Source organism: Myotis davidii, unplaced genomic scaffold (genome assembly GCF_000327345.1).
Source record: "Myotis davidii unplaced genomic scaffold, ASM32734v1 scaffold363, whole genome shotgun sequence".
Lineage (NCBI taxonomy): Eukaryota > Metazoa > Chordata > Mammalia > Chiroptera > Vespertilionidae > Myotis > Myotis davidii.
The window spans coordinates 1302348-1315902 of NW_006294069.1; the positions used below are offsets into that span (position 1 = coordinate 1302348).

The 13555-nt window shown below is 36.2% G+C and overlaps 1 protein-coding gene across 6 annotated transcripts in view; it reads left to right on the top strand.

The window, feature by feature from the left end:
• Window positions 1-13555, top strand: part of TAOK1 (TAO kinase 1) — a 135792-nt gene that overhangs the window by 99844 nt on the left and 22393 nt on the right. For all 6 annotated transcript variants that reach the window (XM_015566750.1, XM_015566749.1, XM_015566752.1 and 3 more), the window contains 4 exons: window positions 1080-1316; window positions 3286-3414; window positions 5401-5604; window positions 12230-12469. In XM_015566750.1, the coding sequence (XP_015422236.1) occupies window positions 1080-1316; window positions 3286-3414; window positions 5401-5604; window positions 12230-12469 (810 nt within the window). The remainder of the gene's footprint in view (window positions 1-1079; window positions 1317-3285; window positions 3415-5400; window positions 5605-12229; window positions 12470-13555) is intronic.

Consider the following 13555-nt stretch of genomic DNA (forward strand, 5'->3'; position numbering starts at 1 on the left):
CAGGCTGTGGGGCCCAGGCCGGGGAGGAGCCTGCAACCGAGGTACATGTACTTGACTGGAATTGAACCTGGGACCCTTTGGTCTGCAGGCCGACGCTATCAGGTGTCCATTTTTTTAATATTGATTTGTAGGAGTTCTTTATATAGTCTGGATACAAGTATTATATCTCATATATATCTTGCAAATATTTTGTCTCCATCTGTGATTTACCTATTCTTTTTCTTACTGTTTTTTTCTTGATAAATCAATTTTTTTAGTTTTAAAATCCAGTTTAAACAACCCAATTTAAAAATGGGTAAAGGACTTGAATGGACATTTATTCAGAAAAGATATACAAATGGCCAACAACCACATGAAAAGAGGTACTCAACATCATTATTCATTAGGGAAATACAAATCAGAACCACAATGAGGTACCACCTCACACCACTAGAATGGCTACTAAAAACAGCAATAACAACAAAAAGGAAACTAAGTGTTGGAGAACATATGGAGAAATTGGAACTCCTGTATACTGCTGGGAGGATGTAAAATGCTTTGGCTGCTGTGGAAACAGTTGAGTATTCCTCGAAAAGATTAACATAGAATTGCCACATAACCAGCAATTCTACTCCAAGGAATATACCCCAAAGAATTGAAAACATCTATTTAAACAAGTACATGTACACAAATGTTCATAGCAGTATTATTCACAATAGCCAAAGTTTTAGCAGGATTGTTAAAAAAACACTTTTCTTTTTGAATTAACATGGCTTTTTGGCCGAAATCAATTGACTGAATATGTATGGGTCTATTTCTATATTTTATTCTGTTCCTTTGATCTACTTGGCCTATCCTTAAAACCACACTATTTTGATTACTGAAGTGTATGCTTCCAACTACTGCCCCCCACCTCAAGATTGTTTGCCTATTCCTTTACATTCCCATATAAATTTTAGAACCAGCTTGTCTGTTTAAAAGACCTGCTGGAAATTGCTAGCTGGGATCTCTTAAATTAATTGCCTACTTAGTTAATAGCAGAGTGGTCTAAAATGCTTTTGAAAGGAAAATGTTTGCTTTATTTTATTCTTTCCTTCTAGGTTACAAGGCAAATGCAAGAACATGAGCAGGACTCTGAACTTAGAGAACAAATGTCTGGCTATAAGAGAATGAGGCGACAACATCAAAAGCAGCTGATGACTCTAGAAAATAAGCTAAAGGCTGAGATGGATGAACATCGCCTCAGATTAGATAAAGATCTTGAAACGCAACATAACAATTTTGCTGCAGAAATGGAGAAACTTATCAAGAAACATCAGGCTGCTATGGAAAAAGAGGTGACTGATTCAGCATTGCATTTTTTAAACTTTTTAATTTTTTTATTGATTTTTAGAGACGAAGAGAGAGAAACAACGCTTTGTTGTTCCACTTATTTCTGCATTCATTGGTTGATTCTTGTATGTGCCCTAACTGAGGTTTGAACCCACAACCTTGGCACATCAGGACAATGCTCTAACTAGCTGAGCTACCCGGCCAGGGCTCAGTATTATTAATTTATTTATTCTAGCTTTTGATCATCTCAGAATTAATCAAGGTAGCATTTTGGTGTTAGTGTATCTGTTCCCAGAACCAAGCAAATCAATTGGGGAAAAGGAGAAATATTTATATAACATGTACAGTATCAAGTACTGAGTCTGGGCCAGACCGGTTTGGCTCAGTGGATAGAGCGTCAGCCTGCGGACTGAAGGGTCCCAGGTTTGATTCCGGTCAAGGGCATGTACCTTGGTTGCAGGCACATCCCCAGTGGGGAGTGTGCAGGAGGCAGCTGATCGATGTTTCTCTCTCATCAATGTTTCTAACTCTCTATCCCTCTCCCTTCCTCTCTGTAAAAAAAATCAATAAAATCTATTTAAAAAAAAAAAAAAAGTACTGAGTCTGGGAACCAATAGACATGGGATCATCTGATGTTGATAGTTTATAGTGTCACAGTAGTAAGTCATTCAACTATTCTTGGCCTTTGGATTCTCTGGTAATTGAGGACTTTGAGAAACTCATCAATAGGTGGTTTAGGTTTCAAAATATCATTCTTGATTCTCTTCTCTGTATTTTTTTAAAATATATTTCTTTATTGATTTCAAAGAGGAAGGGAGAAGGAGAGAGATAGAAACATCAATGATGAGAGAGAATCATTGATTGGCTGCCTCCTGCACACCCCACACTGGGGATGGAGCCCGCAACCCAGGCATGTGCCCTTGGCCGGAATCGAACCTGGGACCCTTCAGTGCTCAGGCTGATGCTCTATCCACTGAGCCAAACCGGTGAGGGCTCTTCTCTGTATTTTTTGAAAACATTTAAAAAATTTGTAACAGGATTTTTATGTCAGAATAATCAAAGATTATTATAATATACACAACATGTTAAAGGTTATAAATTGAGAAATTAAGATTTAGCCCATTTGTTTAGTATGATAATGGTGTATTTTTAAGCAGTCTTGTCATGGGAAATCTTTTCTTCTGTTTTCAGTGTCCCATCTGTTTCATTTTATTTTGAGAGTAACATTTTTTCAAGGAAAATGTAAACTTCTCAGTAAATTCACACAAAATCATAAAATATGTCTGGCCAGACCACATTGAGGCATTGTCATTGTTACCCTTTTCACCCTTCCCCTCCTCCCACCCCCAAAAAAGAAGAACCACTCTCTCACAATAGTAGAGAAGTTGGCAAAATAACTTATGGTGTAAATACATACTTGATTTTGAAATAATTTGTGAAAGAATGTACAGGTATTTAGAATCCTGTTAGGCTTTGGGTAGTGTTTTTAATAACTTGAGAAGAGGTAGAAATTAGCATATTTGCAAAAACAATTCATGAAATAAGATGTGCAATATAATTACAGATTTGTTTAAAATATATATGTATATATAAATATATGCATGAAAAAATTAGGAAGAGTATCACCAAAATGTTTATATTGGTTATTTCTGGGTGCTAAAATCACATAAGATTTTTCTTCTTTGTGTTTTTCTGTATTTCCTAAATGTTCTACAATAGATATGTATCTAATATATAATCAGAAGTAAAACAGATTATATATATTATTTTAAAGATGAATTTTATTTTTCTGATTCTCCTAAAATTCATATAATAAAAGATCTGAGTAATAATAATAATTTGGGAATTCTTATTTTGGTAATGTTTATACTGATTTTATATTCTTGGGGAACAAAGGTATCATTGGTGATATGTATTAAACTGCTGCTTTGAATCTATTTAACTAATTTGATCCATTTTTTAAATTTCTTACAGGCTAAAGTGATGGCCAATGAGGAGAAAAAATTCCAGCAACATATTCAGGCCCAACAGAAGAAAGAACTGAATAGCTTTTTGGAGTCCTGGAAGAGAGAATACAAACTTCGAAAAGAACAGCTTAAGGAGGTACTTATTTTATAAAAATTGTCAAGGCAGTTATCTGATTGTTAATTATATCCACCTGATCAACTCATAGAAGCATTAGGATAAATTTCTCTTTTAAATTTTTTTTTTAATTACAGTTGACATTCAATATTAGTTTCAGGTGTATAGCATAATGGTTAGACATATAAATTATGAAGTGATCTCCTTAATAAGTCTAGTGTTCACCTGGCACCATGCATAGTTATAACAATATTATTGACTATATTCCCTATGCAAAATAAAGTTTTCTTTTGTTGCTTGTGTTCACTAAATGTATATCAGTTTGAATGAAGACATGGATTATAATCATTACTCATCAATGAACTAATATCCTCAGTTGATTAAGATCTAAAAAGAAACATCTGAAGACATAATTTTACTTATAATAGCTTTCCTATGCATTTATTAAGTAACTGACTTGTCCCATAGTGTGCATACACATACACCCTTACATTGAGAGCTACTAATTTATGTGGTTTTTATTTTTTTGTTGTTTGAATATTTTATGAACTAAAGTTGCAAAGAATTGGTCTCTTTCTTGATAACGGGAAAGACCAAAGGTTAGTAATCTCTGAAAAATCATTTTATACCTAGGAAAGATGAATAATTTATATTTATTTTTAACCTAAAAGGCATATGGTGATGCCTTTTAGATTGAAAATATACTAGTGTTAATTAGCATTCTAGGGTTTGCCTCATTGAGTATATTGTCAATGCCCTCACTTACCCAATAAAATGCATTTTTTCCATTTATTAGTTTATGAGATGTTACTTAAAATGCTGTAGTTAAACATTGGTTTTGATTGTTCAGTGGTTATTAATGCTAAATATTAAATGCCATTCATGAGGAAGATCTCTGTTCTTCTATGGTTTTGTTGATTTTTCTATTTAATTTTTAATTCTTTTACATTGAGTCTATCCATAATTTTTCAAAAAAAACTTAATATTTAGACTGTTTAAAACCAAGAAGTGAAACATAACTGTATTTTAGCCCTAATTTTATTTTATTTTTTAATTTTTTTTAATATATTTCTTTATTGATTTCAGAGAGGAAGGGAGAAGGAGAGAGAGAGAGAAACATCAATGATGAGAGAGAATCATTGATCGGCTGCCTCCTGCACACCCTCTAATGGGGATTGAGCCCGCAAACCAGGCCATGTGCCCTTGGCTGGAATCGAACCTGGGACCCTTCAGTCCACAGGCCGATGCTCTATCCACTGAGCCAAGCCGGCTAGGGCAGCCCTAATTTTAATTCACATACTATTTTTACCTGAAATCATTGCCTTCTGTCACAAAAAAGATTAAAGGAAGGTGTGTTTTACTTCATTTACCAGTCATTTTGTGCTTTTGAAGCTAGAAACCATCATAAATTCAGCTGTGTGAAGTTAAAAGGGTATGCATGCTTTCCGGTGTACATTTCTCTTTCCTGTTCTACTTCATGGATAACTCAAGGAAAAGGAAAATATTACCTACCTCCTTAAGGTCATTGCCCTGCATATTCAGTAGAGAGGACATAGGTAAAATATTTTATTTAAATACTAGAGGCCTGGTGCATGCATTCGGGCACCGGTGGGGACCCCTCGGCCTGGCCTGTGCCTTCTCACAATCCGGGATCCCTCGGAGGATGTCTGAGAGCCGGTTTTGGCCTGATCCCCACAGACCAGGCCGAGGGACCCCGCCGGTGCACTATCGGAGTCAGGGAGTGACCACAGGAGAGCTCCAGGGTGTGTCTGGCCCATCTCGTCCAGTCCCGGTTGGCCGGACCCCAGCAGCAAGCTAACGTACTGGTAGGAGTGTCTGCCCCCTGGTGGTCAGTGTACATCATAGCAACTGGTCAAACAGTTGAACAGTCAGACACTTAGCATATTAGGCTTTTATTATATAGAATAGGATATCAGATACCAAATGGTACATTCATGTAGTTAATTTTTAAGTATTTTGAACTCAGTGGTTTTTTTATGTTGCTAGGAGCTAAATGAAAACCAGAGCACTCCAAAAAAAGAAAAACAGGAGTGGCTTTCAAAGCAAAAGGAGAATATACAGCATTTCCAAGCAGAAGAAGAGGCTAATCTTCTTCGACGTCAGAGACAATACCTAGAGCTGGAGTGCCGCCGCTTCAAGAGAAGAATGTTACTTGGACGCCATAACTTAGAGCAGGACCTTGTCAGGGAGGTAGGTTTAAATGATGTGAAATCAGGATAAAAAAATGTATACACATTTTGAATGATTATTAATTCCAATGAGTTGAATCTAAAAAGAAAAAAAACATTAATTGAGCCATCAACTGTAAAGTATGTATACATTTTTTGGGACACCCTATGTGTCACTCAACATCCCAGCCTCAAGGCCTTTGCACTTACACTTCCCTCTCCCTAAGTCCTTCTTCACCTGATATCCATGTGACTTGCTTTCTCCCTTCCTTCATACCTCTCTTCACGTGTCTCCTCCTCAGAAATTCCTTCCTTTTTTTTTTTTTTTTTTAATTTATTTTATTGACTTTTTACAGAGTTGAAAGGAGAGAGATAGAGAGTTAGAAACATCGATGAGAGAGAAACATGGACCAGCTGCCTCTTGCACACTCCCCACCGGGGATGTGCCCGCAACCAAGGTACATGCCCTTGACCGGAATCGAACCTGCAACCTTTCACTCCACAGGCCGACGCTCTATCCATTGAGCCAAACCGGTTTTGGCAGAAATTCCTTCCTTGATTACAAAATCCTTCTCCCTTCTTTAAATGTTTTTCTTTGTATTCTCTCTGTCACACATACATGCACTTTTTGGAGGAAGTCTCACTTCCCCACTAGAATGGAAATTATATGAAGTCACAGGCCCTGGCTGGGTAGGTCATTTGGTTAGAGTGTCATCCCAATATGCCAAGATTGCAGGTTCGATCCCTGGTCAAGGCACATACAAGCATCAACCAATGAATGTATAAATAAGTGGAATAACAAATCAATGTTTCTCTCTCTCTCCCTCCCTCCCTCCCTCCCTCCCTCCCTCCTTCTCCTCTGTCCCCTTTCCTTTCCTTTCTCTCTAAAATCAATAAATTAAACAAGTTTTTTTTAAAAGAAGTTATATGAAATCATGGATTCTATTTGGGTCTTTATATGCTTAGTATCTGACTCAATAAACATTATATTTAATAAATACTAAATCCATGAATAAAAGAAGTATTAGCTTTTAAATATGAAAAAATTAATTGGATAATTTATTATGCCTTTGATCTGCAATGGATGCCATGAAGTGTATGTTACCATTTGACACATTTATTTTCACATAAAAGTTCTTGTTTATTAATCCTGTCATAAAAAAACTGCACAATAATCACAGATAAAGTCACTAAATAATCTTTAATCCTGTTGTCCAATCTCCAGCTCATTTTTTGCTAGCACCAACATTGGCCTTTGCAGTTCCCCTGACTTTCTTCATTCTATTCTTACATTCCTTTTTCTGTTTTCTTGAGGTCTTCTTTTTCTCATGCAGGCCATGTCTTGTAAGCATCTATGTTTGGATTCACTTTTCTTTGTGTAATTCAAAGAATCCTAAATCAAGCCAAAGCCAATTGTCTTGCCACCACCAAAATGGATTCTGAATCTATACACAAAGATGACATCTGGTGTGCTTATACATTTTGGCTAGTTTTTCCCGAGTTTCTGTCTTAGGTACTGTTGCCTTCCCAGGGTGTAAAGAACATCAGTGATCATTTGTTTCCACTGAAGTAGTCTGTAGGTCATGAACTTCCTGGTCCAGATCATTATTGTGTTGTTCATGATGATGGCCAATCTCTAAGCACATGGGAGGCAAAAAGTCATTTAACAGATTTATAATCATACTAGAGGCCCAATGCACGAAATTCGTGCAAGGGCCTTGGCCCCAGCCCCCCGGCTGCCACCACCGCGGCCCCTGCCTGCTGCAGCTTTGGCAGGAAGGAAGGACGTCTGGAAGACCGTCCGGTCTAATTAGTATATTACGCTTTTATTTATTTATTTTTTTAATATTTTTTATTGATATCAGAGAGGAAGGGAGAGAAGGAGATAGAAACATCAATGATTCAGAGAGAACCATTGATTGGCTGACTCCTGCACGCCCCCCACTGGGGATCGAGCACGCAAACCCAGGCATGTGCCCTGGACTGGAATCAAACCCGGGACCCTTGAGTCCACAGGCTGATGCTCTACCCACTGAACCAAACCGTCTAGGGCTACGCTTTTATTATTATAGACAATTAGACAAATCCTGAAGCTCTTATACTTGAGAAAACAGTAGATCTCATTATCAGAGGTACCTGTGAGCATGGATAAATTTATTTCCAAGAGTGACTTAAAATAAGCTTCAAATATAACATAATTATTCAAAGGCATTGAGTCTGGCATAGAGAAATGGGTAGTATTGGTAAGAGTATAAATTGAAACTGCCCTTTTGAAACATAATTCAGAAGTAGCGCTTAAAATGTAATATGCACCCCTGGCCAGTGTCTCAGTGGTTAGAGCATTGGCTCATGCACTGAAGGGTCTCAGGTTCAATTCCAAGTCAAGGGCACGTCCCTGAGTTGCAGGTTCCATCCCCTGTCCTGGTTGGGGCACAAAGGTAAAGTTTAGAGGTAAAATTGGGAATATTTGGTTCATTACATATGGAGAATGAGATAAAGGAAGAGCTTAAGAATACTTCTAGCTTTCTAGCTTGAGTAATGTCTCCCTTTCACTCTCTACAAAAAAAAAAAAAAAAGGAAAAAGTATCCCTGGGTTAGGATTAACAAAAAATAAATAAGTAAACTATAATATGCACGTATGCTTTTATCCATCAAATCCATTTCTAGAAATCTATCCTTAAGAAATAATAATGTAATTATATGATGCATCACACATGGATATTTATTGAAAATTTGTTTATAAAGCAAAAAAACGGCAAGTTTATGGTATTGCAAAGTAGTACTTACTTAAAAATTTTTAAAAAAAGATCTACATGTACTGATCTGATTTGTATATATGCCCATTATATTATTAGATGAAGAAAGCATATTACATGCCTATATTGTATATTATTATTCACTTTTTAAAAAAACGTATGTTTTTCTGTAATAGATATGTTATAATGAGCTGGGGAAGGTTGAGAAACATTTGCAACATTGTCCTCTGGAAAAAGGGTTTAGGCAAAAGGGGCAAGTTTGATTTGACTTCTACGTTTTGTGTTGTGTGTGTGAGTGTGTTGTACTATTATTTATTTTTATTTATTTTCACTTTCGCACATTTTAATTAAATTTATTGGGGTAACATTGATTAATAGGATCATATAGTTTCAAGTGTATATTTCTGTGATATGAAGTCGTGTATTGCACTGTGTGCCCATCACCCAAAGTCAAACCATCTTCTGTCACCATGTATTAAGCCCTCTCCAGCCCCCGCTACCGCACCACCCCTTTCCCTCTGGTAAGCACCACGCTGTTGTCTTTGTCCGTGAGTTTCAGTTTTATATCCCATATATGAGCGAGGTCATGTGGTTCTTAGCTTTTTCTGACTGACTGACTTCACTTAGCATAATATTCTCAAGGTCCGTCCATGTTGTTGCAAATGTCAGTATTTTGTCTTCTCTTATGGCTGAGTAGAATTCATTGTATATATGTGCCACATCTTCTTTATCCAGTCATCTACTGAAGGACACTTTGGTTGTTTCCATGTCTTGGCCACTACGAATAGTGCTGCAATGAACATAGGGTGCATAGATCTTTGCAGGTACATGTTTTTGAGTTTTACAGGTAGATTACCCAGGAAAGGAATTGCTGAGTCTTATGGTAACTCTATTCTTAATTTTTTGAGGAACTGCCAGACTCTTTTTTATAATGGCTGTACCAGTCTATATTCTCAGCAGCAGTGAATGAGGGTTTCCTTTTCTCTACATCTCTCCAGCACTTTTCATTACCTATCTTTGTTGATAATAGCCATTCTAACAGGTATGAGGCGGTATCTCATTGTAGTTTTAATTTGCATTTCCCTAATAGCTAGTGAAGTTGAACATCTTTTCATATAACTGTTAGCCATTTGGGAGAAGTGTCTGTTCAGGTCCTCTGTCCATATTTTAATTTGATTAGTGTTGATTTTTTTTATAAGTTCTTTATATATTTTGGATATTAAACCTTTGAGGATCATATAGTTTCAAGTGTATATTTCTGTGATATGAAGTCGTGTATTGCACTGTGTGCCCATCACCCAAAGTCAAACTGTTGTTTGCAAATATCACCTCCTATTCATTCAGTTGCCTTTTTATTTTGTTATTGGTTTCTTTTGCTCTGCAGAAGCTTTTTAGTTTGATATAGTCCCATTCATTTATTTTAGCCTTTACTTGTCTTGCCTTTGGGGTCAAATTCATAAAATGTTCTCTGAGACCAAAGTTCACAACTTTAAAACCTATGTTTTCTTCTGTGTAATTTATTGTTTCAGATCTTACATTTAGGTCTTTGATCCATTTTGATTAATTTTTGTTCATGGGGACAAACTGTAATCTAGTTACATTTTTCTGCATGTGGCTTTCCAGGTTTCCCAGAACCACTTATTTTTTTTAAAATATATTTTTATTGATTTTTTACAGAGAGGAAGGGAGAGAGATAGAGAGTTAGAAACATCGATGAGAGAGAAACATCGATCAGCTGCTTCCTGCACATCTACTGGGGATGTGCCCGCAACCCAGGTACATGCCCTTGACCGGAATCGAACCTGGGACCTTTCAGTCCGCAGGCCGATGCTCTTTCCACTGAGCCAAACCGGTTTCGGCCAGAACCACTTATTGAAGAGGCTTTCTTTTCTCCATGGTGTGTTTCTGGCTTCTTTGCTGAAAATTCTGCCCATATACATGTGGTTTTATATTGGAGCTCTCAATTCTATTCCATTTCTGCCAGTGCCATGCTGTTTTGATTATCATAGCTCTGTGGTATAATTTGAAGTCAGTTAGTGTGATACCTCTGGCTTTATTCTTTTTTTCATTACTTTGGCTATTTGGGGCCTTTTGTGGTTCCATACAAATTTGATGACTTTTTTTGTTCTGTTTCTTTAAAAAATAACACTGGGATTTTGATGGGAATAGCATTGAATTTGTATATTGCTTTGGGTAATATGGCCATTTTAACTATGTCGATTCTTCAGTCTATGAACACAGAATATCTGTGTTTATTTCATTGTGTCTTTTTTAATCTCTTTTAATAATGCTTTTTAGGTTTCAGTATATAGGTCTTTCACATCCTTTGTTACAGTTATTCCTAGGTACTTTATTCTTTTGCTTGCAACTGCAAAAGGAAGTTTTTTTCATTTCTTTTTCTGAAGTTTCGTTGTTGGTATATAAGAAAGCAGTGGATCTTAGTACATTGATTTTGTATCCTACAACTTTATTATTTCTATTAATTTTTTGGTGTAGTTTTTGGTATTTTCTATGTACAGAATCATGTCATTTGCAAATAGTGACACTTTTACTTCTTCCTTCCCAATTTGGATGTCTTTTTTTTTTTTTTTAAGTATTTTCTTTTCTTTTTTTTTTTTTTTTTTTATTACAAAGGGTATTACATATGTGTCCATTTTTTTCCCCGCCCTAGACAGTCCCCTAGCCTCCCCTATTCCCCAGTGTCTTATGTCCATTGGTTATGCTTATATGCATGCATACAAGTCCTTTGGTTGTCTTTTATTTCGTTCTCTTGCCTGATTGTTAGGACTTCTAGAACTATGTTGAATAAGAGTGGTGAGAGTGGGCATCCTTGTCTTGTTCCTGATTTTTTAAGAAAAGCCTTCAGTTTTTCATCATTGAGTGTGATATTGGCTGTGGGTTTGTCATATATGGCCTTATTATGTTGAGATACTTTCCTTCTATACCTATTTTATTGTTTTTAAAATGGATGTTGTATCTTATCAAATACTTTTTTTGCACTTATTGATAAGATCGTATGATTTTTATCCTTTCTTTTGTTAATGTGATGTATTACCTTGATCGATTTGCATATGTTGAATCATCCTTGTGCCCCTGGAATGAATCCCACTTGATCATGATGTATTATTTTTTTAATGTATTATTGTATTCTACTTGCTAGTATTTTGTTTAGGATTTTTACATCAGTATTCATCAGCGATATTGGTATGTAGTTTTTGTGTGTGTGTTATTCTTGTCAGGTTTTGGTATCAGGGTTATGTTGACCTCATAAAATGTGTTAGGAAGTATTGCCTCTTCTTCAGTTTTTTGGAAGAGTTTAAGAAGGATAGGTTTCAAATCTTCTTTGAATGTTTGGTAGAATTCACAGGTGAAGCCATCTGGTCTGGACTTCTGTTTTTTAAAAGGTAGGGTCTTGTTATTGGTTTCAACTTCCTCCCTGCTAATCAGTCTATTTAGATTTGTCAGTTTTATTAATCTTTTCAAAGAACCAACTCTTTGTTGTATTAATTTTAACACTTGTTCTTTTTAATCTAAAGAAGAAAATAATAACAGTTTTTTAAATACTCATCCTAGGAGTAAGGGTATTTTTTCCATTGAATTTTAAAGAGAGTGGAAGGAAGGGGGAAAGGAGAAAGAGAGAAACATCAATGTGAGAGATACACATCAATTAGTTGCTTCCACATGCGTGTATGGAACCTGCAACCCAGGTACCTCCCATTGGCCAGGCCAGGAATCAAACCTGTGACCCTCTGGTGTGCAGGCTGAAGCTCTAACCACTGAGCATGTCAGCCAGGGCAAGAATAATAATATTCCTTGGGCTTGTAAGAAGCAATACATAAAAGAAGGAAAGGAAAAGGACATTAACTTTTTGTCTCTTGTTTTTTGGATTAGGAGTTAAATAAAAGGCAGACCCAAAAGGACTTAGAGCATGCCATGCTACTGCGACAACATGAATCCATGCAAGAACTGGAGTTTCGTCACCTCAACACAATTCAGAAGATGCGCTGTGAGTTGATCAGATTACAGCATCAAACTGAGCTCACTAACCAGCTGGAATATAATAAGCGAAGAGAACGGGAACTAAGGCGAAAGCATGTCATGGAGGTTCGACAGCAGCCTAAGAGCCTGAAGGTACCTTTAGCCTAAGCTTGACAGGGAAAAGAGAAAAAAAGCATCCACGTAAACAGTAAAGGTCTAAGATAGATGTCTGTCATAAAGAAATTGAATAAATTTTTTTCTTCTTTTCATTTTAAGCATGTTTGATTAGTTTTAATGTGCAGTGTCTGTAGCTACAGACTTTTGCTTATGTATTTCTCACCAAGTACCACAAACTAGCAAAACTTAACTGCAGGAAGTGCCATCAATAAGAATCAAAATTTTTATATTAAATGTACCCAAATGTTCAATGCTATATTACATGTCAACATGCTAACCTGTTGGCTTTTTCTCTGTTCCAGTTAATTCAGTTTGGAATCTTATTTGCTCTAAATGTGATTTGTATCCAAAAAAGTCAGTTCCTAATTAGTACAAAAGCCAGTGAATAAAATAGGCGTTTTTAACTCCTCTCCCTTCATTGTCTGTGCACATCTGAAGAAAAATAGTGGAATCAGCAGAACTTTAATTTTTATACTTGCTTTGAATAGAGGAATTCATTCATATGATATGAAATTTGAAAGATACCAAAGTACACTATACAGTTAAAGGTTTCCCTTTCTCCCCTTTGTCCCTCCAGCCACCTGGTCCAACCCCCTTCACCAGAGTCAACCAGAGTTAACAATTCCAAGAAATTTTCAAGTTTTATAACTTGTAATAAATATTTGAAGGAGTATAGTCACATGAATCGTAATAAACTAAAACTACACAATATATAAGCTATCATGCACATTAGCACCTCAATCTGTATATGTCTGCACACTTTAAACTTTTATTTATATCAAATAAGGCCCAGGTCCCACAGTATTTTCTTTTTAAGCCCTTTCCTCTTTTTAAAAATATTTGATAATTAAACTAGAAAACTGTTCTTGGTCTTAACTGAAAAGCTGTCTTGGAGTAAAGTAAAATTCATATATGGCCTTATTATGAATTTTAATACTACTTTATCCAGTCATCTACTGAAGGACACTTTGGTTGTTTCCATGTCTTGGAAACACGAGGTATTCTGTGTTAAAATCTTAAAGCTGCACCACATCCAGTGGTATCCCCAGTTCTCACCCAATT